We start from the raw sequence: 27,107 nt of genomic DNA on the forward strand, positions 1-27,107 counted from the left end.
TCCGGTATACAGCAGACTTTTATTTCTTTTTGTACATCAGGCTTTTAAAAAAATGCCACATTCTTCAGCACTGATTTGTCGAAATAACTATCTTCATAGCTACAATGTATTAATGAATTCGAATAACATCTTTTTGACGTTGATGTGTAAAATCTAAAAAGTCCTTTCCTTTACAAGAAAACAGGCTTTGTTAGGCTACAAAATGATACCAGTGCACAGGAATATTGAAATACCGAATCTGAGATTTGTTTACCGATATCTGAACATCTTGGAGCAATGATACGTACTTTAATCTTGTTATGATGGTTTTATTTTCCAATCAAGTGAAACATTAAAGACATTTAAAAATCCAACCCAGACTTCACAGGGAAAAAAAAGCAGTACAACCAATACTGAGACTGAAAATAATGATTGATTTGCACACAGAGGAACATTTTCCCAGTTCAAAAGCAAATCAGTGTTTTAATTTAACAGAAACAGAGCATAAAGACTCTCTGGCCACAATGTAGAGATTAAAAACACGTACAAACATGGAAACAGTGAGGTTATTCATCAGTGCATAAAAGGATCCTGCACTTGGCTGAATTTAAAAAAGGTCCCCAAGAGGTACAACGTTCGGCTACGGCTTTTGCACAAGCACTTCTGAAGGTAGGCTTATTACAATAAAAGACAAAAAGGAAGAGCATATTGTATGTAAAAACACAGATCGGCTGTCAAAGGCAGCAGCTGAGGTATGTGAAGTCCAGTACATAATCTGTCCAGCCACCAGACGTTTCCCTGCCCTGCATCATGTTTTTGTACATTCTGTCTGCCCAGGAGCGTTTGGTAACTCACTGCTCCGGATATTTAAGTGTTTACATTTATCATTTAAAAAAAAAAAAAAGAAAAAATATTCAAAGAATTTGAACTTACAAATGGGTCTTTGAGGCACAAACAAAAACATTTAAGAGAACGCATTCATCGCCAAGACCAATTTATCTGAAGTCAAACATTGTGACGTGGGTAAATTTAAAATATTTTCTCTTTTTGCGCCAACTTCCACTGGCTTTCATGACTCTGGTGGACACTTTCTTTGTATTTAAAACAAAGAAAGTTATCTAAAAAAAAAAAAACAATGCGATAAGTGAATATTTTCCGCATTATAACTTTAACTTTATGATAACTTGCATACATAGCTAAAATATCATTACGTGATGTTTAGAATACCAAAAAGGTGCCACTATGTAGCCATTTTCAGCTCTACTGAGAAGACATTATAATGAAATTAGTCAAATAAAGATGATCAGCTACGTTTTTTTTTTTCCTTCTTTTTTTAATACTACAGCAGTTAGTTTGGCGCCCATCTTTGTTTTACAGAGATGCTGAAACACTAAGGATTTTTTTGGGGGTGGGGGGATAGAATGTATGCATCAAACAGAGGCTGTTTGATGCGTACAAAGTTGGGTCCACTCAGCAGTTTCCTGCTCTACAATATTTTCTCTGGTCAGACTGTAATTGATCATCTGATAAATACTGCTGTTTGTCTCGGGAGTCAGAACTCGTAGCTGGGAATGATGCCACACCCGAGTTGAGTGTGTTCTAGTTGCAAGTCGGAAAACCAGCGGGATTTAAGAATTGCGTTGGTCCTACATACTACAAGCTATTAATAGCGTTTTAAGTCTTCAAACACATAAAAGAAAAAATGATTTCAAATAGGCATTTTACAGCACTATATATATATATATATATATATATATATATATATACCACTGGTTTATCGAGATGTAAACACAACACCAAAGTGCTAATAAATGGTTTATATCAGCAATTTTCGCAACATTTTATGAATGCATTACATCAGGCTCGAGGCTGTTCCACGAGATTTGACTATCCCAATCGCCATCTTAACATTAGGGGCTGCTCTTCTTTAACTTTTGACTCAAAACACTAAAAATCAACATTTCTAAGGTCAAAGGTCAAATGTTTTTCCACACAAAATCTTCAAATCCAAATGAAGCGAGCTGCATGTCTAGACAGAAACAGAAGGTTCTTCTCCATTAATAGGCAATGACATAAGAAAAGTCCAACAAATACAGCTAAAGAGTTATTTTAAAGGATTTGAAGAATTATTTCTGCCAGACAGAGGCGAGTTTGACACTGGGTCCTCTATCTTAGTGGTCTATAAAACTTACAAGGCAATACATTTCACAAAATAATGAACCAATTCAAACGATCAAGGGCATTTTGGAGAAGAAGCATTATAAAGAATCCTAGCTATTTCAAATAAGACAATATTTATTTGAGATAAAAAGGGAAAACAAAGAATTAAATAAATACTTTTCTTTACATTGCCAATGAAGACAAAGGCCTTTTTTTTGTAGCTTTGTAAAAAAAAAAAAAAAAAAAAAAAATAGTTGTTCGGTATGTTGCTCCTCAATGTAAGTTCTTAAGCAAAAAAATACAAAAAAATACTTGGAATCCTTTAAACTTATTTCTTGCTCTATTGTGTCTTTAAACTTCATTTAATATCACCAGATTTTCATTTCCCATATGCAGAAAAAACACTTTTTATGATTACATGTAAAAAGCTTTTCTTTTTTTTTACCTTAACATACACATAATTCAATACTTAAGGCAGTTGAGAAAATAGCAATGCATAAGAGGGAGAAAAAAAAACAATCTGAAATGTCTTACACTTTATGCTGCCTTTAAAAACCACACATTGTTCATTTGTGCCATCAAATACATTAGTCAGTAGTTTCAGTGCTTTTTAATAGGTAACAGATTTCTTACAATTTTTTTTTTTTTACTTTTATTTTTGGCAAACCTAAATGTTTCAGATCCTCTGTAAAATAGACAAACAACTGAAATAAATACAAAATGAAGTTTTGAAATGATGCCTTCATTTATTCAGTGGGGAAATATTTTCACGACGCCTTGTTGTGACATCCTAGACAGCAGCAACTGCCACTAAGTGTTTGCAATGAATCTTTATTTTCTAGGCACAGAGTGCAGTTTAAGGCATCTCCATCACACTTTAACCAGTGCAGTGGTCCATGAAGGTTACGGACATAACCTCCATTTTGTATTTCTGAATTGGGAGTTGTTGGCATGCATTAGATCGTCATCCTGCAGCATTTAGCAGACGTTCTCTTACAAGATCTTCTGGTTGAGATAAGAATTCGTCCCCATTCAAACACTGAATCAGGTTTTTTTTGTGACCTCCTGGATAAGTGTTGGTGCGTTCTTGGAGTGATTTTTGTAGGCTGGCCCCCCTCAACCACAGGGAAGGTGTGGAAGAAATTGTGTTGATGATCTGAAACATTTAGTTGCGAAAAACAAATCTAAAACCAGGAGTAAAGGAGAGAAAGTTTTTCAAAGCACTGCAAACTGATCAAGATCAAATATTAAAGCGAACAATAACACTGGAAAGTCATGTTTGTGTATACATCCCAAAGCTCATTGAAACAAGCTTCCTGTCCCGTGTGCAGGTCCACCAGAACACAGTCATTTTCTCAGTTGATTTTGAAGAGTAATACTGCTTTTATGCTCAACGTTTAATCTCTTAGAATTCAAAAACACTTTTAGGAATGTCACTAAATGAAAACAAATCACCTTTAGTACAAAACCTACTGATTTTTAAGAGTAAATGTTATTATCTCTGGTATATGTAAAACAAATAAGCTTGCACGAATGTAATCATTGTTAACATCAATTAGCAATATCTAACAGAAACCACTTTTGATTATCTTGAGCTGTGAAAATGGCTGACTAGGACCATTACCATGGAGCCTGCAGACAGGTCATAATATCTATTTGGTAACAAATCAAACTGATAAAAATAAAAATAAAAAACACACACACAGGGAATCTTTGCTCAAGTGCAAACCTATTCTCCTTCTCCTTAGGCAAATCATCAAGTGGTTGTAAAAAACAAAACAAAAAGAAAACAGTTACGATAAAATGCAAAGTAACAAAAAACAAACAAACAAACAAAACCAGTCATAGTATTTTAAAAATGAGTCTCACAGCCATAAAATATTACATTTGTGAACAGCTAGCCCAACAAGCTGAGGTAAACTCACTGGCTTTGTGCAAAGTAATGGGTGTTCACTCATCACTCGCAGATTTGAGATCTTGAGAAAAAAATTAGGAAAAGCGGCAAGTAAAAAGCAACAAACGGTAATAAATGACAGAGAAACAAGCGAAAAGCCACATCAGGGCTGATTTCTTAAAAACATTGTGACACAAAGTAATAATAATAATTAAAAAAAACTGGAGGCATGCGACCTGGGAGCAGGTAAGGAGCTTGTCGAGGAATAGCGCTAATGAGGTAGGTTCCTTTTTTTTTTGCTGTAAACAAAAAAGCAATAGTTTTCCAGTAAGAAAAAAAATATATTAAATCTGGAAAGGAAGACGGGGAAATCTGTGGCAAAACACAAAAGACTGTCCAAGACGATTATTATACAGACTAATATTAATAATACAGCTCGATTAAAAAAAACAACAAGAAACCCCAGAAACCAACAGCTATGTGTAACTCAGGAGGTAGTTGCTATCATCAGTACTTGAACTGGTTATATGTCTCTTCACCATTGCTTAAGAGTTTGTGGAGTCTGTCAGTGGATGAATCCCAAAAGAATAATAAACACTTCTTTGTTTTTTTTTTTCTTTTTTTTTTCTTTTTTTGGTTAATTCCCTGAGACGAGTTCATCATCCTGAGAGGAGCTGTGTGTAAAAATGTAAAAAATACGTCATACAAAAAGATGTTTCCATAGAGATTTAAGCATGAGTTGCAGTTTGGTCAACCACCGTCGTTTTTTGTTGTTGTTTTTTTTCTCCCGTCAAGCTGCATTTGTTGTTTGATTTTCAATGCACGCACACATTCAAAGCTGTATATTATTTAGAAAACACTTTGCTGCACTTTCAGCAATAAGCTGCTCTATTTCCGAAAAAGCAAGCACTTCAGCAAGTCTTAACTTTTAAATGCCTTCAAGAAAAGGTAAAAGTAAAAAAAAAACAAACAAAAAAAAAAAAGCCAAACCTCTTTGGTATAGAAATATACCAAAAAAAGTTGGTTGTCTTTACAGAGCTTTTCAAAAGCCCACATGCCAGTTTGATATACTTGTACAAAGTTATTTGATTTGTCAGAACATTAAGATACAACTCCAAAGCGACCTTACGTGAACTTTGTGAGGAGTCGACTTCAGATGAGCTCTTTTCACATTCAGTATGGTCAGAGAAGAGTTGTTAGGGTCAGTAAGTGCCACTAAAGCCGTGCTTGGGATTCAAGTTATACCGAAAGCAACACAATCCGTCCGGCTATTTCTCCCTCCATTGTTTTGAGTCTGGAGCAGCAGCAGCAGAGACGTCATCCCATCACCTGACTGGTGCTGACTGACAAACGCTAGGCACTGACGGATGAGGAAAATATGGTTCGACTTTACTGAAAAATATAGATTAAAAAAAAACACTAAGAGAGCAGACGTTATCGACATTCACTTCCCGAAGGAAGAAGTTGTGAGGTATTATGTGAGTAAAGCAGCTATGATAATGAGGTTGTGCTAGAAACTACACCTTCAAGGTGAGTTTTTTTGCTGTGACCACGCAGTACCTTGCAAATGTGTTACGCCCTTTAAACTTTGACACGACTTCAACGAATATCATTAGGGTTTTCTGTGAAAAGGGCAAGAGTAAGATGTATACTTGGTTATTTAAGTATCTACAAGGTGTGGGTGTGTATTAGTATTCAGCCCCCCTTCAATCTGACAACTCTCAAAAATTCTATCTTACAGAACTTGGAAGGATTTGATGGGAAGATGGATGGAGCTAAAATACGGGATAGTTCAGGAAACCCCCCAACCCCCAAAAAAACAAACACTAGATCCTTGAGGATCACCTTTCAACAAGACGACACTTAACACTCAGACAGAGCTCCAATAGTTCAGATCAAAGCATATTTGTGTGCTACAATGGCCTAGTCAAAGACCAGAACAAAATCCAATTGAAAAACTGTTGCAAGCCAACTACCTATTTTTTTGTTTCTCTCTCCATTGTCATTACATATTGACAACATTCTCATACAGTTGGCCAAATAAATTGCTGGCATGCAGAAATTGACTGACTGGTACCTGAAATATTACATTCCTCCAAAAACCCCATCCAAGAAATGATTTGAAATTGGGACTTTCGAAACCAGGCAATTCAAACACTGCACGCTGCAATTCCCATTAGATGTATTGTGTGGCTTGCACCTTTAATCACAGCGAAAAGTATCGACTCGGGGGTGCTGGATACAAACACTCTGCAAACGTTTTTTTTTTTTTTTCCCCCTTACTTATTAGAACTGAAATATCCCCTATTATTTGCTGGTCAAGCACATAAAATACCCAATAAATGTGCTGAGGCGTGCAGTTGTTACACAACAATCCGTGTAAAAACTTAAAGGGGTGTTAAAACTTTTGCAAGGGACTGTATAAACTAATCGATATGAGAAAGAGTAGAGAATAAAAATGGAATTTTCTACATTGAAAATGGGTAAATAGAGGGAGAATTTTCACATGCCACGACGTATCCCATGCACTTAAAACAGGGATGTGCACCTATTTCAGAGCCAAGTCCTTGTATATATATATATATATGTATATATATATATGTTTACTTAATGTTAATATAATTTTAATTATATCTTGTAACTTTACATATATATATATATATTAAAAACTACTTTAAACTAATTATGCAACTACCAAAATGGAATGATAAGGCCTTTACTTAAAACCTAAACTATGACCTAGACTGATTACATATTTGCCTTATATAATATGCGTCTATCTGTGATAACAGGAAAACGGTGGAGGTTTAACAGCCATGATTCGCCCACGAAGAAGACAGTTCTCCAGTTTGACAATTCTGATTTCTGTCGGAGTCTCCGTGCCACGCGCGCACACACTCTCCCTCTTCTCTTCTTTGTTCTCAGTCTTGCACTTGCTGACACTTCCACAATCAGTTGGTCCAGTCCTTGTCACGAAAGCGATATGTATCGAGGGTTTTGAAATGAGAGAGAACGTACTCTAGCAGCTCAGCGGCGTTTTTAAAAACGACCCCTCAGGAATGCATTAAGTTTCCCCAAAAGATCTCTAGAAGCCAGGCTAAAAGTCCTGTGGGTCTGGATTATTACTTAGACGGACTCAAGCTCTTAAGAGTTGTCCCCTAATCTATTTTAAAATGAGCTACCGTGTGTGCTGTGAAGATGCAATCGGGATTTTTTCTCTCTCTCTCTCCCTCTCTGAATGATTAGGCTTACGGTATAAAGTTGTGGCTTTCAGTCTGCAAAATAGGGGGGGAGGGGGGCTTTTAAAATAGCCACCCCTTCAGGTCCGAGGGGGAGCAGAGGCAACACAGTCATCAAAACCTACACACAAATGACATTTCACCATTGAGCTGCACAGATTGAAACACAAAAGAATTATTCCCTGCAGTCACCTTTCCAGCAGTCGTTTCCATAGCTGCACCAGGTGACTGCAAGTCAGTGGCACACATTCACGCACGTCCCGTACCCCGCTGATCGCTGCCACAGCTGTGCTGGTTAGGAAAATAACACAGTGAAAAAATAAAAGAAATAATAATAATAAAAATTAAAAAAATAAAAAAACTCCCATTTTTTTTTTTTTTTTTCACAAGTGTGAGGTAGACGAGGAGGAAGGGGGACGGGGTGGGGTGGGGTGGGGCTTCGGGTAACCTTGATTGAGGGTAGACACGGAGGTCAGAGGCTGCGTGTTGGGGAAAAAAAAAAAAAGGTTCACCTCGACGGAACATTTTCAGGTTTTCAGGATTTCCTCCACCTTTGGGTCCGTGAGCTGCGGTGTGTGTGTGGCTCCTCGGGTGACGAGGAGGACCCCTCCAGGGGAGACGAGCCGGAGCGCTCCTCCTCCTCGGGGAGGCAGAGGTGAGGCCCCGTGCCTGGAGCGGAGGCCGAGGTAGAGGCTTGTTGGTCCTGAGAGCCTGCGGCGGGTGCCAGCGCCTTGTGGGGACACTGGGCTACCATGTGAGTGATGCTCTGGCAGTAGTGGCATTTCTTTGGCTGGGGGGGCAGGCCACACTCCTTGGCATGGTGGTCCAGACCTCCGCAGTTATAACAGCTGCAAACGAAAGGAGGAGGAGGCAAAGGAAGACGGTTACAGAATACACAGCGCTGGAAAACGGTTTGAATTTTTTGGTGAGTCTTTGGCGACCTCTAACAGCTCTGCATTCATCTCCCCATCAATCCCTGCTCCTGTAGAAACAGTCAGTCATCCAAAAATAAAAAAAATCCACCTGCTATTACATGAGTCACCACAAGATGGGGGGGTATGTCGCTTTATTTTTTTTTTTCAGTTCTCTGTTTCTTGATTGATTGATTGGTTGTCAAAAGATTCAACTCCATACCAATCCACTCTTTTTCTGCTGTGTCAGCTGATACACGCTCTGGACATTGTGTGCTTCTAATTTAGGGGGATGGTTTTGTTGTTGCCCGTTTCCTATATCTAAAACATCTACAATAACTAAGGAATCAAAACCCAGCTGTCTTAAGCAAGAAAGCTGTAATGTAAGCTGCACCAAACAGCTTAATAAAAAGGCAATTACAAAGATGGATTTTTAGCACTTCACTAGAAGCAATAAGGAACTAAATCATTCATTGATTCAGTTTTTCTAAGATATTCTACTGGCCAACATAGATTTTTTGTTGTTGTTGTTGATCGTTTTTGACCTGATGAAGCCAAAGCAGTTTGACACATGAGATGGTACTTATTTTGATCTATAAATATGATTAACACCAACACTGGTTCAGGATGTACAAAGTTTTTGCACCACCACAGTAAATCCTCGGGAGCAAAAAAAATGTAGACGCCTTTAAAAGAAGAAATACAAATAGACAGATGTGTCAGTAAAATAGGGTCAGAAAACCTACAAACTTTGCCCTTTGACTGAACTTTTAATCAATCGACGTGTAGCCATGACTCAGTATTAGTGATGTATGAAACAAAAATCCTCCACAGGGAGACTAAATACAATTTACTGAGGTAAGGAAAGTCCATTTTGCTCAGATGCATTTCCAAAAGACATTTTTTCTCTTCACAAAATAACACGTGAGACAATATTTGTCCGATAGCAACGGTTATTTGTTCAAATCCTAAAGCAAACAGTCTGCCGGAGCGCAGATCTGAAGGGCTGACGTGCTGTTATACGCTACCACAGCCAGCAGGGGTCAGAGTGGCATCACTTTCAAAACGGCTGCAGGGACTGAGCATGCCCAATAACGCCAATTACTTCACAGTCATCTACCTGCCATCTATGAATCCAACACCGGCTCCTTCCAGCCTTGCTAAAAAGTTGAGACACTTGACCCAACTCTGGATCAATTATCCCAAACGAGCTGAATTATTCAGCTGTGTAAAGCAATCATGGAGTCTCCTCTCAGATACGGTTTCTGGCTGTCCAACAACAGCGTTTATGTTCAAAATTTCAAAAGGAGCCCAACAATGCTCCGGCTAGTTTTGCGGCAACAAAGCGTGGCAGGGCTGGGATTTAAAATGCAAATGCATCCTTAAAACAATGCGGTTGCGTGTAGCGGTCGTGGAATGAAAGCGCTCTCGTTTCCCCTCAGAGGACAGGGAAACACGCTTACCTCTAACCGCCAGGTGTTTTCAAGGAGCCCCACATGGCTGCCTTTCACACATTTTAGCATATCACTCTTTAGGTTGTTACAGACGACGACAACGAAAGCCATCGAGCTTCGGAGGCGCCGCCTATTCGCAATCACACTCACAAATGTAGGAGCTGGCAAATTGATTTAAAACGGCGCCTATGGCAGGCGAAGAACAGCCCTATTCATTTTCATATTACACTACACAATAACCATGGCAACAGGCATGTACATTGGCAGGTTGAATAGAGTTAATCTATACTCTCCAGCCCACTCAGAAAGGGCTGGATGCTTCAAGATGTACATTTGTGAACTCCCATTTTACTACAGCCGTCTTTCTCACACACACACACACACACACGCACGCACACGCACATGCACACTCAGATTTTGTCAGATGTGCTTCTTAATGGGTGGCCTAATTACATTTCCAGAGGTGTACAATATATGGAATAATTTCCTTTTTAATGCTTACCGATCTCCCTTTGGTTTACGTTTCAGGAGTGGAACCTTCCCTTTAGGTCTCCTCTCACTGCCCGCACAGGGTCCTCCACCAGGTCCGGTCACCCGCAGGGACTCCAGGCCCTTAGAGGACTTCTTATAGATGAACTCCACCTGCTCACCCTCCTTTAAGCTGCGGAAACCCTCCATCACCAGTTTGCTCTGTTGGGAAATATACAAATAAATAAATAACATAGTTCTCTATATGAAAGTGAAAAAAAAAAAACACTGTTGGCTGAAATGCAACGTTTTTGCATTATATTCATGGATACCTAATGTGCAGCACGAGAAGAAATGCGACAATCAGTCAGCCAGACATGAGAATTGGCCAATTTTTCCCTAGAGCTGCTCTGATCGTTGACATTCAAATCCATAAAAAAGAGGAGGGGAAAAAAAAACTCCCACCATTTTCAGTGCAAGAACAAATCAAATATTACAGACAATTTGATCAAATTTCATACAAATCAAATTTATCCTCTAATCCCTTCCTTTTTTGCTTGATTTAAGATACTAATTATATCAAAAAATTACCTGCAGCATGATTTTTTTTTTACTCTTTTCAGAGTTATAATCCTTTGGATTTTTCTAGCCGTTATCTTTATCTAATTTTCTTCCTTTTTTCTGTCAAAGTGCATCCTTAGAAAATTGAACATCAGCATGATGATCATTTATTTAAATAATAAATAAAATAAAAAAGCAATTCAGAATTAGATTTGATGCAAAGGTAATGAATAATGTATTTAACTTTGCTTTTTTCGCTTCATCTTAGAAAACTGACAAAAAAAAAAAAAATCAATTTAGGTTCAAAGAACACATTTGTCTTACCTATACAAAATATGACTATTGCATTGGTTTCATGTTGCATCCACCATTGCCTCGGAGTTCCAGAAGCACCCCCTCACACACACACACACACCTAAATTTAACACTTACACATTGAGCGATCGCCACATATATCGTAACTGTGAACAAACAGCTCTCCAATCAACACTTCCCAAATCCAACTAACTTTTCACAGAACATCAGCACCAATAAACAAAAATAAACATTACTATGTGGGATTTTTCACACTGCCACATAAAGAAAAACATCCAGCAAAACAAGGTGAAACACGGCGAGACAAAGACCTTCTCCCCCCCTTTCCCCTTAAGCATGCTATATGAACATAACATGACAGTTTGTGTGCAACGTGTCCTTGGCGTTCTCTCTTTATCTACTTTTTGCAGAGATGCCACTTCCTATTCCTTCTGCAGCCTCAAAAGACACAAGTCATGCTGCTGTGCCATCATTTCCCTTTTAACACATTCGCCATCCGTCTTCTCTACATGATCCCAGTTATTGATTTAGTTACTGCACAACCAGCGGACAGTGATTTATGTCTCGTTGATCGCGACAGTAGCGGCAGCTTATAGGCACTGTATCCGTGACCTTCACAAATCGAGGCGAGCCCTGCGGATCCCGGCAAAGGTAAACACACACACACACACACACACACACCCACACGAGCGTGCAGCGTGCAACAGCAAGCCTGCAACCTGCTATACATCAAGGGGCTATAAATAACAAATGCAGGTTATCTGTAAAAGCAATGTCTGCTAAAGAGACAGATGTGTAGGAGACAGGAGAAAGAAGGGAAGAAAGAAAGAAAGAAAATAAGTAATGAAGAGTTCTGAACGGATCAAATGTAGAACTGTACAGGCAGGAGAGAGAAAATGCACTCAGCAGCTATTTCTCTCCCCTCCCCTCTCAAGTCTACTGCAGTTGCAGGAAGCTAAAGGTGATCTATAGGAGTCTTGTGTGCACAAATGAATATATATACAGGAGGAAAAAAATGTCAATGTATACAACGAAGAGAAGAGAGTGCAAAGAGGCTCGGTGGATGAACCCACTGCAGTTGAATTTACAGTTGAGGACCAATAAAAGAATGACTTAGTTTTCTTTTATATATATATATATATATATTATATATATATATATATATATATATATATATATAGTAGCATAGGAGTCTTCATTAAATCCTACTGATGAAAAGAAATCTATGAAACGCTCATCGCAGTATTTGATCATTGATCTTGACCACTTTCCCCAAAAGTGTCGGTGAAAACCTTTTAATTTCCTCATCATTTTTGTTTAATTATTTAAGACTAAACTAAATAATAATTTAAAGGTTTTTGAAGAAAGAAAGAAGCAAAAAAGATTGGACAAAACTTTAGAATTCGTGCGATCATTTCACTTTTCTTTTGATTCCACAAATCACTGTATAGGCGTCTTTTTTTTTTTTGGTCTTCTACGCCGTGTTGTAGCAATTGCATTTGTGCATAATTGTACAATCACAATGTGCAGTTAACCCCCAGTTATTTAGGTTTAAAGTACTCTTTAGATTTTTGGCAGCCTGTTTCTTCTGACTGAATGTTTTGAAGTGGCCCAGTCAAAGTCCCAAATTCAATTTGAATCTGTGGAGGATTGCAAAAAGACCTTCAAACTTCGAATACTTGGAACTGAAGACTAATGACCAAAACACCACTGGGTTCAGCTTTTATTACTGTAGTAAAAATAGATTTGTCCACTGATTATTGAGGAGGGTGTAAACTATTTTTGACATACCAACTCTTAATGAAATGTGAATAAAAAACGATAACTCACGTTTTCAAAATCCACACTTCTTGTATCATCTTTTGTCTCGTTTTCAATGACAAACAAACAGTTGATTAAATAAAAGAAAAATAATAACGTAACTTTGGCAGGGATAGGAATCATTTTAACCCGAGCTGTTTTTCAAGCTTTGCCAGTGATGGTGGGTCCATTGTAGCCGTGCCAAATCAATATTAACAGCATTTATTCGTTTGCATCAATACTAAGCAAACAAATAAAATTATAATAAAATATATTTTATTTATTTCAGCTCTCAACTCTAAAATAAAAAAAAGTTTAAAGCTAAAGAGTGTGTTTATGTTTATGCAATTCAACATTTGAACATTTTTAAGAAATATATTAAGAAATATTTTCCTTCACTCTGATATTTTATGAGAATCTTTAAAAATGCACAACAAGCTCAGTGGTAAAACTCTACAAACAGAGGGAGGATAAATATTAGACAATTATAAAATGCAACTTATTTTAACTATTCTAACTAAATTATTCAATTTTTTTTATATAACTTATATAGTTGTATTTACAATTTACAAAAATCAAATTACACTTAGATGGTCTGTGATTTGAATGTTTATCTTTCTGCTTATGTCATTGAGCTTAACAGGCTTACCTGTTCTACAAATAAAATTAAAATGATAAAAGTCATTACTGTCAGATCCTTATCATTTTTAAGGAATGTAAATATTTCTGCTTATAAAACATAATTTGCAAGCTACAAGCTCTCAAAAGCAAATGATAATCATAACAGCGAAGAGTTTTAGATGAGAGAAAACTGAAATTTACATAAGTATAAAAACTCCTGTTTAATTTAATTTGATGATTTTTTTTAATTTTCAGAAATAACCGTTTCTTTACATTCACCAACTTTAAAGCTATTCCGTCTCTTGGAGACAGGCCGCTTTGCGTAGTTGACGCAGCTCATCCATTCCTGTTCAGGTACTGAGGAAGTGAAGGAGGATCAGGAAATGGAAATGAGCGAATGAGCAACAGCGATGCAGCGCAGATGCAAGAGATGGAATAAAACAGAAGGGACAGAGCAGTGAGTCACAAACGAGAGTGTGTGGCTTCGACCAACTGACACCGATCAAACTGCCCGTTATAACAGTTTTTATCATTATTGTTATGAGGATGATAATCGTTTTTCACTTGTTTAACATTAGATATGTTTACTGTGAACAGATATTGAATGTGGTGGATAAAAAAATAAGAGCATACATTGCATTAGTGATTTATTTTAATATTTCATATCGTGCAAGTAAATGCGTACAAAAAATTATAAAGAATTTGCTATTATTATTTTAAAATGAAAAACGAATTTTATTTTAAAAATGACATTTAATAATCAACAACATTATAATTTTTGTCTTTTTTTTAACATGTAGACAAACTTATTTTTTGCTATAATCTCATTTATTAGCTGGCAATGCAACTAAAATAAATATTTTTTCTTTATTAATTTCATTATTGCCATCAATAAACCAAGCCAATGACCAAAAGGCATTCTTTCAGTGGAAATCTATCAAACGGGAGCAAAAACTTGAGCCCATCCCCCCCACAAAACGCTAAGAATCATGATGAATAATCATCGACCGGTCTCCAGACTGTGGCACAAGAGCATTTCCTCTTCCTCTCCTCCCTTCATTCACCAAGCAGTTTCTTTCTCCAGGTCAAAGTTGAGTGGCGCATCTCGCAGTCCGACCCCCCCGAAACTCCCCTCTTTTCCATACTCCCACAAGACACCAGCGAGGAAGCCACACAACCCCTTTTGTTCTGCAGCAATGCAGGAAAACACACACACACAAATCATTAAATAGGAAGTAGCATCATTGTCGCGTCTCGCATGAGCTCTGCAGCATGCACTTGCAGCAGCACATGTAGTGAATTCTTAGGCAGTGTGTGTCTCTCTGCCTCTAATGCAGAGTACGCATACGTTATAGTGAACGCAGGAAAAAAGAAGAAAAAAAAAATCGAAGTAATCCGAGTTCCCTCCTCTCGCTTGACCTGTCGGGTGTCCTGACCCGTATCAGTTTGTGCAAAGAGGTCAGCAGAGGGCATGACCGAGGAGAGGGAAAGGGGAAAAAAATAAAAAGCCAAGGAGAACATGAAAGGCAGAGCGATTGGGAAAATACAGAATGTGGGAGTGGCCTGCAGGGGGGAAAATCTGCAATGGTGGTAGTGGGGGTAAGGGAAATACCTCGACCACATTCTGCTGAGTTCCAACGGAGGAGCAACTCTTGATGCAGATTGTATTTGGTAGGTTAAATAACCAGACCTGATTGGAAACTTCCCTGCTCAATAACGGAAATCCTGGGGTCAGTCATCTTAAATCAATCCAGTACCAACCCCCCTACCTTACTGAAGACCAATTCAACACTCTGTTCTCATACGCCAAGTTGCCAACTGACGCTATTCAGAAAGTTACACCAGTAATAAAACATATCAAAATCCAAGTCCAAAAATTTCATTTTCAAGAAATTAAGGAGAAATCAGTTTGTTTATGTTCGATCGCCATGAGGTGCGCAGACAAGCTACACTGCTTATGGCTGTAATTCAGTGGGATTACAAATGAACAATGAACTGATGCCTACAAGAGGAAAAGGAAGAGAACTATTTGTAGGGAATCAAACATCCTCTGGGATATTAAGATAGAGCAGAACAGAGAACAAAAGAAAAGATCTTCGGACCCCCAACCTATAAATCCAATTAAAATAGACCATAAACACAAGGCTTAAAATCTATGCAGGCTGGCATGAGATAGATAAATAAATAACAAAGCAATTCATTTTGTTGCCGTGGGCGACTCATTTGGATTTGTTAACAATGCTGACAGCTTTTGAAGTAACAGACTGAAAACCCCTGAAAACACTGTGTACTAGTAATAGTGCTTTCCAGTCTGAGTGTTTGCAGAATAAGAGCTAAAGCATCTTTGGAAGATTCTGATGAATGACGCAGGACTACAGTATGCAAAGCCACCGCTAATGAAACCAGGCCGACGACTCACGCAAATAGTAGTAAATAATAAAGTAGTTTATAAACGTCCAAATATGTCCTTCTTTTGATATATTTAATACACTACAACCCACACACTGACTATCTCAGCTTGTCCAGATCTAATTCACTTGGCACCTGACTAGTAACTAACCGATCGGAAACACACAAATCTGAACGTTTTCCTTCTCGTTTGTGGAGGATGTCAGTTATTTTTAGAAACTCTGAGAAGTTTATTGATAAAGTCAAAGGTAGCACAAAGATGTAGCAATCTATTTAAAATGAAACTGCAGTTCCTGCATGTTCAGAAAAGAAAAAAAATGTCTCACCACGGCTGCAAGAAAGTGAGCAAGAGCGAGACTTAAAGCTGATAACAGGAAAACTAAATCAGATTTGTTGAAGCATTTTTTTGTTTGTTTTCAACCTCTGTTTTGTTGTGGTGGATAGCGAAAGGCTGGCAGCCTTTTAAAAATCCCAGTTCTCCAACAAACACAAATGGAGACTTTTAGAAATGCCACCTGTCCAAACGGCTTGTATGTTTGTTTTACTCCTCTCTTACACTGTGGCATGAAATAGTTACTGACAGGAGGAACGTTAAAACAAAATGCCTCCAATTCTGTTCTTGTAGCTCTAAAAATTAAATCAGACTCAACCAAAACTTGCATTGCATTTTTACAGTGCTAGAAATAATTGGTTACACAATTTTGATCTCATGTCTGTCATCATCAAATTTTCTTGAGAATAAAAATTAATTGCTGAAATAGCGCTGCACAAAAGCTGCTGCAGTGTCAACTATTCCAGCGTATTTTGTTGGGTATTATCATCTACGTTCCTTGGCGTCGCAGGTCAAACACTTCTGCATACTTGATTACCATCTTTTTAGATAAAGGGAATCTTAGCTGATGCCTCAAGTGAAGAGTAGAGGACACAGTGAGCACTACGACTGAAATCCCCTCAATCAGGAGTATACAATGTTTAGCACATTTTTTTTTTTTTACATCGCATGCAACCGATACGTTGCTGCCGTCATCAATACAGAATATGTGCTTTCCCTGAATGGATATCCTTCTATAGCTCTATGTGTGTGTGTGTGTGTGTGTGTGTGTGTATAGGAAGAAGCCTGTGATCAATATATATACTCTGACATCCTGGATAGAAATAGCTCTCCTTTTCATCAGGCGGCCCTCGTCATCACCAGGCCCAGCAATCAATACAGGAAGCTGTAACGTGAGGGGATGTGGAAACAGAGAGAGAGAAGAGACAGAGAGGGAGCGAAGGAGACCTACCATCCTCCAACTGCCTCTCTCCAGGGCGACCGACACTTTTGCAATGGCTAATTACGGGATGCTCTGAGTCAGAGGTAGCCCACGAGGTGCTGCTCTCTGAATTAAGAGGACAGGGATTGTGTAAAAAGGTGAGAGTGAGGGAGATGGCGATCACCATGCGGCATGGGGCCGTTAGGCAGCTTTTTAAAATTCCAAGCAAGACAAAGCTGGGTGAGAACCATCTCAGACGGACGTCTCTCAGCGCGACGTACATCAGCCACGGCAGGAAAGAAGATGGGAAAAGGCAGGAAAAAAAAAAAAAAAGTGCACAGACACATAAAAAGCAGCAGTGAAAACCACCAACAGAGCAGCTCTCCTGATGCGGAGTCCTCCTCAACACGTTGTCATTAGTGGCCCTGACCCTTGAACCAGGCCCCAACCCCCATCAAACACTTAAAAGCCTTCACGTCTCCCCTGCCTCAAATTAACAACATCCAACACCCCCTGATTATGACTGGAGCAAATATTTGATCTGGGCCAGGAAGCACTACATCATCTCGGTACGTTTATCAGCCTGAGAGGGGGAAATGAACCCCAGTAAGGTGACTGGTGATAAAACACACAGACACTGCTAACTGCACCTAATCAAACAATGCAGACCAGCTGCGGAACAAGAAAAAAACAAACTAAATCTGCTTTGATCAGACAAAACTAGCTGCTTGATTCATAATTTTTTTTTTATCTGTTGATGATTGGATTATTTGAAAACCTAAAGCTTTGATCTGATTAGATCATTTTAAGTTAGGCATAGTCTGAATCAGCCAAATGGATGACTATGGATCAAACATTACTTAGGCAAATCTTTAGAGGAGATTGGATGATCAGAAGCAATCGTTATAGACAGACTGGTCTTCATCTACAATGTGATTGTAGATGTTTTCTTTGCACACAAAACTGACAAAATTATAACTTATGTATTTGAGTCCTTATTGTGACTTATAGCTAAATATTAAAATGTCCTTGTCTTAAAGAATTCATATTATTTTCCCATTTTGACCCATTGACATTTTGAGATCAACAGCAGAAAAAAGAAGTTGATTTACTTTACGTTACTTATTTTAAAGGATTTTATTATTTTAAAATGTAATATCAATTCAAAATAAATGTTAAATTTATCACCTGTGCTATGTATTACCCGACAATCCGTCAGCGTTATATGTGCCGATTATCTTGTCAATAATTCACCATTTCTCATGTTAATTAAGTAATTCAATTAAAGTACAATTACGTATTAATATATTTTGTTTTATTTATTGTTTGTATTTATTTTTAACTATTGTGTAGTTATGCATATATCCTGTCTACGGGATTCTGTCCCACAGAATTACTTAATAAACTGATTTGTTTCAAGTGATTTGTTTCTTTTATTTTGTTTAAATTTATTCATTTATGTACTTATACGGTGTGCTTAATTGTCTTGTGCAGAAATTTGCAATTTAGCACAAAATATAACACTATTCAGCTCATTTATTTTATTTCCCAGTCACTTAAAAGTAACATCTTTTTAAATCCTCTCTTTCAAAAAAGCTGATTTTGAAGAATAATGAATGTTTTTTGTTTGTTTGTTTTTTTCTGGTAGAAAATTTGGATTAATTAATAAAGGACATTTAGAGGAAAAAACAAATACTAGCCAGTAACAAAATAAATAAATAAAACATTTCTGTTAGTTGCACCTACCTTTTTTTCTTATGAATAAATTAAGCAGATTGTGATGAATATGCAAGCGATGATCAGAATTTTATCAGCCGCATTGCAATTGCACAATTAATTGTTAATTGTCAGTGGCCTCGTGCTGAAACAAGCCAGATTTCTTTGTAATTTTCCTACACTTTACTATTCCTTGACAAAACTATGATTCACACTGACAAATCACAGAAACATTATTCATTTATAATTTTTTTTTTTTTTTAGATTTCTTTAATTAAATTTGTTTAAAGTAAAACCCCCCGCACGCCCCACCACCCCCACCCTCATCTCAGCCCCACCCCCGATGCCACTGTTCCAATTACCAATCATCTCCGCTGCATGTGGCCAGCTCCTCAAAAGGAAGTCACGTGACCACTTTTTCTTCTTCTTCTGCCTTTTTTTCCTACCCCCCCCCCAACATACAGAAGACAAGGGTGGGCTGGAGCCGGTGTGGCAGCAGGAGACATAAAGCCTGACACTGGCTATCTGAAGGCAGAGATGGGTGGGGTCTGCATGCCAAACGGTGACACAGACCAGAGGTTAATCTCACTAGGGGCCCACTTTAACCTCACTCTCTCGAGTGCTGTAACATCTTACAACCCTTTCGCATCAATAACAGAAACACACTTATAAATTAAACACACACGCTGGGGAGATTTCAGGCACAAACTGTTCAAACGTTTCAAAAACGATTGCAGACTAAGGGCAAGCGTCTCTTTGCCACCACACACACACACACACACACACACCCCAGAAAAAACAATTCTCTTTTTAAAAGAACGCCCGAGGAGAAAACGCCTTGAATGTGGCTGGAGGGCATAAAACCCACACACAGAGGAGAAATGTTCCATCCAACCAAACGGGGAAATAAAAGTACGGGAAAAAAATCTGAGAGATATCAGGAAGTGAAGATGCCTAATTGCTCTCTCGCCTTCCTAAAAAGGGAAGTGATCGGATGGACGGGTGATGAGGCCTCCCAGGAGGAGAACTCGTGGTGGGGGCGGAGGACCCTAACATATACACACAGACACACACACACACACACACACACGCACTCACTCACACACACTGGGCCTCCCTTTCTTACCTCCCGCTCCTGCGCTCACTCATCTTTTTCCGAGCTCACACTCATGTTTTTCCTCCACAACCCACCGCTAGCGCCCTCCCTTCCCAAACCAGCACCACCACCCCTCACCCACACGTAGGTTTCCCACAGCCCTCCTCTTTCCCTCTCCAGAGGAAACTCCTCCTTTCACTCCCCCTCTTTCTCCTTGTCCCCCCTTCCCACCGTTCTTAACGCAACACACTCTCTCTCTCTCTCTTCTGTATATACATATAGCCAGTGTTTTGCAGTTCAACTTTTTTTTTTTTTCAGCCGTTTCTATTTTGTTTACTTTCAAACAAAACTTTGCGGCAAAATTATGACATCCGTGTCAAACAGAAATTTCTCTAGATATAACAACCTCCTTGCGGACATTAGATCAATATCTCTATTTATTTCTTTTTTTTTTTTTTTTTGCCTAAATACAGATCTCAAATCAAATTTTGAAAGAAAAAAAACAACAACAACACCACCACAAATTGACATGTTTTGATCGATTTCTCTCCTCTACCTGTAGAAATCACGGGAGCAGCTTTAGGCTGCTGGCGGAACAGACAGAGAGGGAGGAGCAGCAGAAGAAAATGAATGACTGTCTTAATGAGGGTGCATGTGAATCCTCTGCAAAGAAACGAGCTGTTTTGCATTCAATATGATGATTTGCTTATGAATGCACATTGTCTTCCCTTTGTTTGAGATGACAGATGTGTTCTTGTAAACACATAGCTGGAGACTTTGGGATGGAAATGCATTAGCGTGAAGACACAATTCATTGCGGGCTTGTTAATTTACCTAAATAGTGGTAATTAGCTTTTTTTTTTTTTTTAAATGGGCAAAAATACATGTGGATAAAATAAACCCATACGAGATCTTATATCGCTGAGATGCTTCTCTCGGCGACTTTCACCGGTTTTGCGAGAATGCAGATCTGTGGCATAATTGATCAGAAAATACCCATACAGAAATTAAAAAAAAAAGACTCAAAATTGCATAAAACTAGCTTTGCAGCATTTACTAAAAAAAAATAAAAGAAACATCACATGAAAGAATAATTTTGAAAGAGAGCTTATTTTTTTTTAAGAGATTATTATTTTACTCTCAGCACAACAAAATACCTGTCAATCAAATTGATCACAATGTTTAAAACAATCTGAGGGCTTCAAAATGGCGAGTATCCCTAACCGACCAGTTTCTTTTTTACCTATTTCCATCCCCCAGTTTTTACAGTCCTACAGAAATACACTGATTCAACCAGAGTATATGCAACACCTACTTTTACTGTTCCACACCTGGTCCATCTCTAAAGCACCTGAAAGAGCCAAGAACGAAAGGAGCCCACAGTATTCAAGTACTAGTGGTCTACTATGTCGATAAAAGCAGCAAGACAGTCAATAAAGAATAAGGTGGTGAAGTAATCCACATTGCATGGTAAAAACAGAATTAATTTATAAACTGACTGAATGTTTGAAGCTTGCAATTTCATGTGTATATAATTATATATCCTACACGGTGAAGGACACATGAGCTGGACATAAACGCGCCTCAGGCAGACTGCAGTGTTTTACTTTCATTATACCAACATGACCGGTTTTTCCACTCATTTGTTATAATTGTGGTGCCTATCTGCAGCGGTCAGTGGTACATGAATGAGTGAAATCACTTCTGTCTAAACGTGTTGCAAATTGTAAATGAATGTTTGCGAATCAGTAAAATAGCAGTGGTGTTCCAAAATGGCCGCATGTGGAAGCCCTGAAAGCAGCTGACATTTTTTTTTCTTTTACAGGAAAATCTTATAGTGTCTTTTGAGTTTGATTTTTACTTAACTTTTAGGATTGTTTTTTTTTTAAGATTGTTTATTCTTAATTGAACTTTTTTTCCCACTTTTTAATGGCAACACAGAATAATTTTACTGGTTAAAGTCAAGTCTCTTCAGTTTTATCCTTTAAAACAAACATCCTGCAGAGAATGGCAACTCCTACATATCACCTACCTACATATAGTGGAAGTACAAACCCAGTATGGGACAGGAAGCTCTACCAAGGTCAAAACATTGACGAAGAAAGAGAAAAAAAAAATCATCTTGCAAAAAAGAAAAAAAAAGTTTAGTCTAGTGACTGGCAAACTGTAAAAGTAAAAAAAAAAAACCTGCATAATAACAAAAGAAACTTATCTGCAGTGGTGATTTTTGATGTAGACACTACGGCCTTCATGGCTTCCCATCCAGGGCTCCCTTGGATGATGACGCAAAAGTAAAGCAAAAAACAAAAAAAAACAAAAACAGCATTTCTGATGCTTTGTTTTTGATGTACGAACAACCTCAGACTGAAACAGCCATGAATACTGGAATATAAAGATGGCAAGATGACTCCAAATTGGACTGAACTATTTTAAAACAGATTTGTTCAAGTTCAACATGCAGCTCATATTTGGGGAAATCTGCTTGGAAAAAAGAAATGCATGATTCTTAGCTTTCTCAAAAAGATTCTTAAAATCTCTCCTTAAAGGGGAAATAGTGGGGATTTGATGCACTCGCCAGTAACAAAAACATAAAACATATATTTGGTGAAACCTAAACAGAAATTAAATGGAGACATCCATCCATGCATCCATTTTCTGTACACCCTTGTCCCTAGTAGGTTCGGGAGAAGTTGAAGACATGTTTTAAAAAATCTGATATGTTAAAGCCCTAAGAAAGTAGAAAAAGAGGTTCAATTCTTCATAACTGCATTGTTCTTTAAATAAGGGAAGGAGACACGAGCATAGATGAGGAGATCACATTTCTAAAGCATAATAGCTTCACTGCTTAAAAAACCTTTATCAGACAGGATAATCATAAACTTAGGTTTAGATACGTTTCTAAAAACACCTGAAATCTCATTCTAAGTTAGACGATTGCTCTCTATCAATCAATACATTTTTCTTAGTCGTTTACTCCAGCTGCATATAGAAAAATTGAAGAAACTAAAAGGATTGTGCCATTTTTATTTGTTTTACATTAATTTAAAACCTAAATCTAAGCAGAGAGCTCCCACGTCATGCCCTGCATTGTTTTAATGCAAAGCTGCTAACATACGCCACTGTCTAATTCCATTATTTCTGGTAGAAGAAGATTTTAACATAAGCAGTATGGCTTATGTTAAAAAAAAAGAAATTTATTTAAAACCTTTACCATATTTACAAAAATACACAAAACAACTTTATCCAAGCTTTGCCACATTTCCACTTGTTAAACGGGAAAATCCTAATTTGTCTCGTTACCTGAACGTATCATAGCATCTTACGTGCTACATATGTGCGTATGTGTACATTGTGGAAATCCACAATGCAGTTACAAAATTTGACATTGGAAATTTGTGGAATTAACAAAGGAGGTTGGCGATCTGTTTTGACCAGAAAGCAGCCATAAGGGAGGCATGGCTGAGTGAGAACCAGAGATGTGTGACTTCCCTGCAAAACATTGAATATTATATCCATGCTGCACCGTGCAAAGATCCACAACAGAACAGCGACGACAGCTTACCGAGTACTTTACTGAGATTCTTTGTCTAATAAATAAATGGTAAATTTGAGTCTGGAAGAAAAAGAGGAGCCGCACACTGAACATCGTCACTGATGAGGAAGTTAAGAAGAGGATAGTCACAATATAATTGTAAACCACACATTCCTGATGAAACGCTGTGTGAAATTAACAAGAGAATTTCAAAAAGCTTTGTAAAACATAAAATTATTCAGTTTAACCATAAGACATTTGGGTTGTTTTTCTACTAAACTGGTTAAATTTGACTTTGTCCAAGGCTGGAAAATGTTTGCATGTAAAACATTCAATTCAGAAAAACGTTTTACAAGTTTTTATATATATATATATATATATATATATATATATATATATATATAAATAAAATTAAAAACATCCTGAATTATGAGGCCGGGGGGGAGGGTAAGTGGCTGCGAAATGAGTTTTCAATATGGACGACATGGCTTTCTGCCAGGGGCCACCATTTGTTTTTTTATTTTTTTGTTTGTTTTGTTTGCTTTGAGGTGCTTATTGTTATTGCCTAAATAAATCAGTGGCCCCAATTTGGCTGCTCCTTTGAAAACTTTCTGCAGGAACCTCTTTAGGGGTAATTAGTTGTGTGTGGGGCAAAAAAGGTGGGGCTTGCCCAGGGCCTCATTCAAGCCAGAACCGCCGCTGACTTGTGGGCTTTCAGGATCCTACGTGACCGTATGTATTTTGTATTACTGCCAAAATCGTGACCCTCTAGCCCCCCCCCCCACCCCCAACGAGTTTAGCTCAAAGTCTCCAGAAGGCCCACAACAACTACAGGACAGGCTGTCCAAAGAAACAACGAACACGAATCTCCTTAAATCCTCGAAGAGAAACTTTACAGGACCGAAAGAGTCGAAAACAAGGCCTCTGAATGAACTCCGTAGCCTACACAATAAATCAACAGAGCAACATGTGGTGGAAAAGCGAGCCTGGCTTCATGCGTTTCGGAAAGCTCCTCGTTAAATCACACAAAATCCTACAACAAAAGCAACAGCAGCAGAGAATAGCAGACCAAAAGAGTCAACGTGAGGGCGTAAAGTTAAGACTATAAAGCAAAAAAAAAAAAAAGAAAAAGCGGAGACACATGCTCGCCGACATGTTAGCAGGCTGGCTGGGTGACAAGCGAGCTCTGCTGTCCATTAAGGGCCAAAGTGTGAAACTAACCGTGTCACCGCCACACAACACTTCTTCCCTTCCCCTCGCAGGGCTGCAGAGAGGGAAGCAGGGGGGGGGGGGGGAGGGGGGGGCTGGTCGCATGTGGCCCAAAGAGGAAACTTAACGTGTGTTTTTTTTTTTTCAAGCCCGTGGACAACGTGTGATTACACAGTAACATGTTGGGCAATGCAAAACATCCGGATGATACAATGAAACAAGCAACTGGCTCTCTGTGTGGAGAAACAACCCCCCCCCTCCTCCTCCCCTCTCTCTCTCTCTCTGGGGCATAAATCAAACTCATCACCATCACGGATCAGTTATTTAGTTATCAAATTATTTCATTGCTTTCCGACTTACTTGGTGGACGAAAACATCCAGAGGCGGGTCGACGGGGCTCCCCTCGCTGTTCGTCATTGATATAAATCCAAAGCCCATCCGGACGTTGAACCACTTGCAGAAGCCCGATCCGGACAGGACCTGGGCTCGAGTCCTCTCCTCCTGCTCGGTGGCCTTGGCGGGGTCTTCTCCGCCAGCGCCACCGCCACCTTTACCCGGCCCTCCTGGAAACACACACACACACATACACACACACACAGAGAGAGAGAGAAAGCTGCGGGGTTAGAGAGGGATCTCCCCCCTGGCTTGCATACCGCTTTACATAAGTTGCATTAAAAAAAAAAAGAAGAAGAAGAAGAAAAGAAAGAAATCAAACTTTAGAAGCGGGGATTCCCCTCTAACTTGCGATGTGAAGTTCACGGGCGGTAGAACATTTCTAAACTGATATCTCCTGACCACACAAATGCGGCGTATGTGTCGCGACCCCTGGAAAAGTTGTTACTCCGTGACAGATGAGTGCATCCTCCTCCGCTGCATCGTGCACAGGCATGCTCTGTAACTTGTGGAGGGGGGCTTTTCTGTCCTGTCGTGCATCTACAACCCTGTTCCTGCTGTGGAGTTGTAAAGGGGGAGGAAAAAAAAAAAAAGGGCAGGTGTACACATGGGTTCATCGAGCTTTTTTTTTTTTTTTTTTACTACACGGCTACGCTCCAACAATGCGCGTATCTTAACGCAGCCAAACATGGTTAGATACGGCGCTCGGCAAGGGGCGGTTCAGGTTTTCCTCTGTTTTAGTATAGCTTTGCAACAATAAACACGCTGCACCTTGCCTCCTTCCCCCTTCACCATCTTCGCTCGCATTAAAGAGCAGAAAAAATATTTTTAAGGGGAGAGTAGGAGGGGGGTGGATATTCATAATAATTGCAGAATAACCTTCGGCCATGTTTCCCCGCGGACCCTCTGCGCCCAAGTTGCGATAGAGAAGCTTCCTCTGCGAAAACGGGCTGCGGTCGTCACCATTAATCCGACATCCTCGATCCCGTCGGTCGCCAGTTTGGCTCGCATGGTACGGCGTGCTTTCTGCCTTTTGATATTTTTGTCATGTCTTTCTCTCTTCCCTCCGATCCCTTCCTCACTCACACCACCTCTGTTCTCGCTCTATCCCCCCCTGTCCCTCCTCACTGCTCTCTCTCTCTGCCTCTCTCTCTCTCTCTCTCTGCCTCTCTCTCTCTCTCTCCCTCCTTCGCTCTCATTCGCTCTCCTACTGGCTGTGCCCGTTCCCGTAGTGAGAACACGTGACTTTGTCAATTATATGCTTTCTTGTTTCTAATTTCTGCTCCCACCAATGAAGGCAACAGGACAAAATCCATAACAGCCTTCATAAAGTAGTCACGCACATTCCAGGTAAGAAAGATACTGTTTGCATCACCCCCTCCCCCCCCCTCCTCTCCCTGCCCCCCCTTCCTGTATCATAAATGGGCTGGTGTGGCAACCATGAGCCTATTATGCACACAGATTAGATTAGATGATTAGATGGGATTAAATTATGCTTTGATGAATGCTGCGGGGTAATTGGGTGGTGATGGCAACAAGAAAAACAAGAAAAAAAAACAAGGAACAAATCAGAAACAAAAGCAAATGATAATGCTAATGACATGTGGCCATTAGCCCGAGCCTGGTCACCTGTACCGAGACTGACAGAGGCTTAAAAAAAAGGTAAAGTGTGCAGTCACACTGTTCACGTGCAATAAAGAGGAGATGTCAAACGAGTACCCAGCAGGGGTTTTTCTGCTTTTCCGCCTGTTGCTGCACGCTGAAAAGTCAGCTGGCTGAAAGAATTTTGCTGAACGTTTCCACTGCCCAGAAGAAAGACAAATGTTTCTGTGCGAAATGATTTCTGTGTGTGGAAAACACAACGGAAACCAAAGAGTGGAGAACGGAGCGCTCCTTCCAAATCTGTCGCTGCACACTGCCTCGTCAGCTTGCTGAATGTAGGCTTGGCTTACAGGAAGGCCAAATTAGCCTTTTTGAGTCTCGGAGAACAACTTTCACAGTGGGAACTAAAGTGGAACACGGAGTAGCAAAACGCTGCCTCTTCCCCCTGCAATGAAGAAAAGGTTCCTCCACTTCTCTCTTACTGGCTGCTGAAAC

At 39.1% G+C, this 27,107-nt stretch overlaps 1 protein-coding gene across 2 annotated transcripts; it reads right to left on the reverse strand.

The window, feature by feature from the left end:
• Positions 1-26,128, reverse strand: lin28b (lin-28 homolog B (C. elegans)). 2 transcript variants are annotated; one of them, XM_081602793.1, is made up of 4 exons: positions 25,890-26,128; positions 24,978-25,180; positions 10,140-10,327; positions 1-8,120 (listed from the first exon to the last, which is right to left on the reverse strand). In XM_081602793.1, exons 1-4 carry the CDS (start codon positions 25,897-25,899, stop codon positions 7,808-7,810), a joined length of 714 nt encoding a protein of 237 aa, XP_081458919.1. In that variant the 5' UTR covers positions 25,900-26,128; the 3' UTR covers positions 1-7,807. The 2 variants fall into 2 exon arrangements, with proteins under 2 accessions (XP_081458919.1, XP_081458918.1); XM_081602792.1 differs by having other exon boundaries at positions 24,978-26,128.
• Positions 26,129-27,107: the final 979 nt, after the last annotated feature.

The sequence above is a fragment of the Poecilia reticulata genome, chromosome 21 (genome assembly GCF_904066995.2).
Source record: "Poecilia reticulata chromosome 21, P_reticulata-male-v2, whole genome shotgun sequence".
Classification (NCBI taxonomy): Eukaryota; Metazoa; Chordata; class Actinopteri; order Cyprinodontiformes; family Poeciliidae; genus Poecilia; species Poecilia reticulata.

Excerpts from the sequence above, each read along its gene's own strand:
- lin28b (XM_081602792.1), bottom strand. The coding sequence starts at position 25,202 with ATGTGTGTGTGTGTGTTTCCAGGAGGGCCGGGTAAAGGTGGCGGTGGC. Across the intron at positions 10,328-24,977 it reads TGGATGTTTTCGTCCACCAA|AGCAAACTGGTGATGGAGGG; the intron begins GTAAGTCGGAAA and ends ATTTCCCAACAG. Across the intron at positions 8,121-10,139 it reads CGTAAACCAAAGGGAGATCG|CTGTTATAACTGCGGAGGTC; the intron begins GTAAGCATTAAA and ends TTTCGTTTGCAG.